We start from the raw sequence: 6000 nt of genomic DNA, 5'->3' as shown, positions 1-6000 counted from the left end.
TTTTTTTTTTTTGGCGTTTTCTTTTGCAAATCTCAAAGAATGTGAATGATTTTTCTGCACAACTGCGTCTCCATATTAAATCATCATTAGGGCTCCTGTCTCTGTGCCCACCCACAATAGACAGATTTCAGGGAGGGACTTTGCCTTTCAACATTTAACCAGTGAGCAGCCTGATCTCGGTGAGACAGAGGGCTTTTCAAAACCTGGACATAACCCAACCAGACTTGCACCGAGCCGGGGACCCCTCACGTTTTACCCCTGCGATGGAAAGAACCACCTAACAGCTTTTTTTTTTTTTTTTTTTTTTCTTTTAATAATGGATGTATCTGCTGTTGATGGGCTGCACGGATCTGTTGAAGAGCTCTTAACCGCTCAGTCAGCTGCCTCAGGTTTTTGCTAAATGTGAGGAGGAATAACTCCGAGGTGCTTGTATCAGGGACTTGCTTGGTGTGGATGGACAGGTCAGGAGTGCATATGCAACACTGTGGCTGCGCCGGTGGATTTATTGACCGCATCCTTCTGGGATTTAACTGCTTCAAGATTCTGTTTCTTGATCGGATGAAATAAAAAGAAGAATGCATGGAATAAACCAGCGTTGTATTTACATGTAAGACGACCGACAGATTGTATGCTTGTGCGTTTTCCATGATGTGACTTCTGAATAACTCTTCATTTATTGTTACTTCTGCAGATCTTTTCATTTTTTCGTGCTGTGGTGCCATGCCCAGGTAAGCGCTCTAAATACTTGGTCCACCCTGTTCATTTTAAGAAGGAATAAAAATATTATTAATAATAAAGAGCTGTAATATATCACTTCTGAGTTTCACATTTGAGTGTAACGAATATTACTCGCTTTATTTGTGTGAAGGAGAATTCGATGTGTAGGACAGCCTGTTCTGGTGGTTATAAAATCGGCTATACATTTCTCTATCCCAGATTAGAAAGAAAAAATTATGTATTTTATTTTTCCCTTTGCATAAATAAGGGGGAGAATCACCCGTCTCCTAATTTTAAGCAGTATGTGAGGACGCAGGGCGCAGTGACGGACCAGCTCAGCCGCAGACAGGTCAGAGTGTACCAGCTCTACAGCCGCACCAGCGGGAAGCACGTCCAGATTCAGGGCAAAAGGGTCACCGCCACTGCTGAGGATGGAAATATGTACGGTAAGAGCTGACCCCAGGCCTGCTGCTCGTCTTGTGGGACATTTGACTACTTTTATTTTTCGTTATGGAGTTCATCCAACATTAGAGCCCCATAAGAATCCTACAGCAGGTTTTGCGTTATTTTGCGTCACAGCCAAAGTACTTAAAAGACAACAAACGATACAGTCTGATATATTTCATTTTATTTTGGGACTAAATCAGGTTCGGAGCCCCAGTTTGTGCCTCTAATGTATTACCAATCCTCTGCAGTCACAGGACTAAGCATCCTACTTTCTGTAAAATCAACTCCATTAATCTTTGAAAAACCCAGAAGGTTGTTTAAAAACGCTTACCCGCATTCTGAAGGCATTTCCAGGATCCTCAAATCTACTATAACCTTCTGGATGAAAAAAACATAACAAGATTTTTAAGCAGTTTGAAGTTGTAGATGTATTTTTTAAACATGTTGCTCTTTGTGCACACAACACAAAAAAATATTATAATAGATAGATATAGATATAGAATCTTGGCAAGTGACATCATTACATAGGCCTACAACTACAACATAATATATGATTGAACATTTAAAAATTTTGGGTTCATTTTGTACAAATTGAGTCACGGGGATATTTGTCATTTCCGGCCACCGTCTATGTCTGCGTCAGAAATAAGCAAACTGCTTAAAAATCTTTTTGTCCTGCAGTGGACGGGATATCTTGGCATCATTAGTCAGAAGATCACTGGGTTAGTCATTTCAGAAAATCAGATGCTTATTTCTGATACATTTATATGATGTAGGCCTAGGACGTCAAGTAGTTCACTCAGTAAAATCTGAGCTGGAGCCTTTATGGCTGTATATATTGATAGTGATTTTTGCTAACTCTTGGTAAACAAAGATCAATAAATGGAACTAACATGTTAAGCAATTATTCAGATGAATTAAGTGAAGCTCTTCAATAGAACACACTTTATTGGTGGCTGACAGTGCAGCTACAATGGCCCTGATGGGGACTGATGTCCTTGGGTACAACCAGCAGTTTCACCTCCAGCCTGCTTGGCCCTCCCTCCGTGAGGTGTTTTCAGGCCTATATGTTAATTCAGCCTCCCTGCTGTATCCATGAAGCCATCGTCTGGCGAATTAGCGGCTGATTAGGACAAGTCCTTTGTTGCTATAGCCCCAATACACAAGGCTGTTGTAATTCCCACTGGCCATGATTGACTGCAGGACAATTCAATTGAGGATGTATATTCTGCTTCCAATAAAGCTCTTTAATGTTTAGTGATAACATTTGTTTAATCATTTGATGTCAAAAGTATAATTTCCTGTTTCTCAGGCCAATCTCAAGGCTCTTATTGACTCAACAGTTTTTGTTGCTTCTGTTCAGTCCACAGAAAACATGATAATTCAATACAAAATTACATGAAAATAAAAGATAATTCTTGTAGTAACGGGTAGCATCATGAATTTTCTTAAACTTTTGACATACTCAATTGTCTCTGTTTGAGATGTAAGTGCAGACCAGAAGCGTTAATGAACAAAGAGCAGACCTTAAATACTGTTGATGTCTGACACTGTGCAGTAGAGTAGAAATTGTAGTCCTTCATATTTGAGCCTCATAATCAATGTATAGAGATTTGAGCTTATAGTCTAAATATTGTCAAGGGAACTGCGTGTTTCACTGCACATTATTTGTTTGGGATGTTACACAGAACTCTTGAAAATACAAACCAAAAGAAAGTCTGGTTGGTGGCGTTGCTGTCTTTTTTTTCCCTTCAGCTCCTTGACCTTCTCCTCTCTCTTTCTGGCAGCTCGACTTTTTGTTGAGACCGATACCTTTGGCAGTCGAGTGAGGATAAGAGGTGCAGAAAGTGGGCGCTACCTCTGCATGAACCGGAAGGGCAAACTCGTTGGAAAGGTATAATGTACATTTCTGGATTTCTTTTATTTGACAATGAAGAGACTAGTGGCAGCACAGTATATTGATTTTAGTTAATATGGCAGTGTTTAATCAGTGCTGTGACATATTTAATGAAAAAGCAAATGCTCTTTGTACATTAAGGCAAAATTTCTTTTTTCGAAAATTTGCCAAACATACAGATACTGAGCGTGTATGAATCAATACAAAACCAATGTTTCCCTCAGTCCCAACCAGTTCATTTTGCACGCAAGGTGGGCATATGACCACATCTGTGAGTGAACAAACAGCTCTACAGTCAACATGTCACTGGAACATAAATTAAACATCCACTGATGTATTTGTCATGAGAGCTAACAACCTGTGGCAATACAAAACTCAGTGTAGCTCCCACACTAAAGCTTCAGTCCATTGTCATTGTGGTCTCATAGCTTGTCAGTCACCCCAGGACATGATGTGCTGGAAAAAAGGAGTCCTCAGAGGACTGAGTGATAGTCACTCAGTCCTATTGGCCATGGCTGACAGCGATGAGGGGAAAGTACCCTCCCATTATGCACCGCCTGTGTGTTTGGTCATATGTCAGCTCTCCACTTCCTTAATGGAAATGGAAAAGATGGATTCACATATCTGGCTGGCATGACAAGTCATAAATCTATTTCTCATCATGGTTCAGAAGTGTATCCTAGAAACTGTGGCTGCTGTAATGTCTGTTTATACGCAGATAAAAAGTACCCTCAGAGAAAGACTTGCACTGCCAAACAGGTCTCAACTCTTGTAAATAGGACAGTCGGAGTCAATGAAGATGAAATTACTCTTTTAGAAGGACAGTTCTTTTTCAGCATTTTTTTTTGCTATAAGTAGCCCAGGCTGGATATTTTCAATGCTTATCAGAATTGGGTTAGATGAGAAGGTCTGTGTTGTAAATATGAAGGTACCACCAGCACCTGGTTAGCTTAGCCTAGCATGACTGAAAACAAGAGGAAACAGCTAGCCAGGCTCTGTCCAAATTCAGCTTAATTTGCCCATAATTTTGTTTAATAAGGAAACTCTACACATTGTGGTTTTACAGGAACATTATAAGCCAAACTATTTCTGTTAAATAAATGAGATATAACGTGTTAGCTAGTGAGCTGTAGAGGTGCTCATGGGCAGATTTTGCCCCCTTTTCACAGTCAGGCTACTAAGCTAACCACCTAGCTGTAGCTTCATACTCAATGGACAGCTGTGATAGTGGTATCAATCTTCTCATCTGTCTGTCAGCAATAAAGCAACTCAGTGAATTTGCCAAATTGTCAAAGTATTATTTAAACATAAATAAACTGAAGAAACTGAAATTTTTCTAATTGTATTTGTATTAAAAATTCCAGATAACTAAACATGAGGCTATGTAGCCTTCTAGTTTAAAGCTTTTAAAATGACTGAAGAGTGCACAGTGAAACTCTTGCTGAATTGTGACCAATGTGGTTACAAGTGATAATTGTGGTTAATGCTGGCTGACTCGGTAATGTACATTATACTGCAAAATCTTTCTTAATTTTGCGAATGTTAGCTAACATTAGAAACCGTAAGCTACTGGTCATATCTGACCAAGCAAGGCTTAAGAGGGAAGAGTGTGTTACTTTCTAGATTACATTGTCCTGTTTTAATAATGTTTAGGCTTATTTGAAATCTTATGACTTACATATTGGTAATAAAGGTGTTTGATGTGGATGCTTTTTTGTCTCCTGTGTATATGAATGAATCAGACAGTCAGATTTAACATAAGCAACCTTTTCTGTCTCCTCACGCAGCCCAACGGCCGGAGCAGGGACTGTATCTTCACAGAGATAGTCCTGGAGAACAATTACACAGCCTTCCAGAATGCCAAGTATGAGGGCTGGTATGTGGCTTTCACACGGAAAGGGAGGCCCATCAAAGCCTCCAGGACCAGGGAGAACCAGAGAGAGGTACATTTCATCAAGAGGCTACATACGGGCCCGCCTCCCTTCCCCAACACGGACCAAAGCAAACACTTTGAGTTCATTCGATTTCCGGCCACACGTCGAGCGAAGCGGAACAGGAAATCACGTACCTCTTCCTAACATACAGCAAGAGAAATGGACTGATGACAGTTGTGATATAGGAAGAAACAGATGCGATTCTATTTTTGTATATTTTTGATAGGTAAAAGATGGTTAAAATGCCATAAATCTAAAGTAATATTGCTGTAAAATGATCATGTGTAAATACTGAAAGAGAGTAAAGAAGATGGATTATATTTAATTGTCCTGTGTGTATGTGTTGACTGGTGGGGAGCTGAGAAGGATTAAGGGACTTTATGACAGGTGGATAGCAACAACCTGCAGCATGATAAAGGCAACACTTTATTACCTGGAAAACAGATGGCTGTTTCTGTGATAGGAACCAAATACGTATCCAAGGTCAAACCACTGCTCCAAGGATTTAACATGCTGCATGAACAGTCAACCAAAATATATCCATAATACAATAAAAAGCATTTTCTAAGTTCAAATCGATCATCAAATGACTTTCTGTGCCATGTCATCTCATGTACTAGACAGGTTTCCCGTTAACTTAAGTATTCAGCCCCTATTATTTCAGATTATTTAATGCAGAGGTTGGAATGAAATAGTGCATAAACCTCATGGAGAATCTCTAAGTGACTCAATAGCAGTTGTAATGTTTGATGTGATAACTGATTTGACTGCAGCCAAATTATCAGCTACAGCTGAAATCTATCATTTTTTCGACAGAACAACTAAAGGAGCTCTAAAACAGCCAAACCTTCTGAACAAAAACCGCAGAAGCATCAGGCAAAAATAAATAAATAAATCTCCATGATTGAATTTGTGAAAGTTAACAGTTTAAAGAATCATGTCAAACACATACAGTTTGCATTAACAATGACGAACAGTTATCATCAGCACACCTTTGTTCCATCA

General features: G+C 39.5%; 1 protein-coding gene across 1 annotated transcript; it reads left to right on the top strand.

Annotated features, from left to right (window-relative positions):
* The first annotated feature begins 575 nt into the window (after window positions 1–575).
* Window positions 576–5139, top strand: fgf17 (fibroblast growth factor 17). Its single transcript, XM_076731171.1, has 5 exons — window positions 576–607; window positions 692–728; window positions 986–1163; window positions 2952–3058; window positions 4849–5139. Exons 1-5 carry the CDS (start codon window positions 576–578, stop codon window positions 5137–5139), a joined length of 645 nt encoding a protein of 214 aa, XP_076587286.1.
* Window positions 5140–6000: the final 861 nt, after the last annotated feature.

The sequence above is a fragment of the Chaetodon auriga genome, chromosome 5, assembly GCF_051107435.1.
Source record: "Chaetodon auriga isolate fChaAug3 chromosome 5, fChaAug3.hap1, whole genome shotgun sequence".
NCBI classification, from domain to species: domain Eukaryota; kingdom Metazoa; phylum Chordata; class Actinopteri; order Chaetodontiformes; family Chaetodontidae; genus Chaetodon; species Chaetodon auriga.
This window is presented reverse-complemented; position numbering and strand designations above follow the sequence as displayed.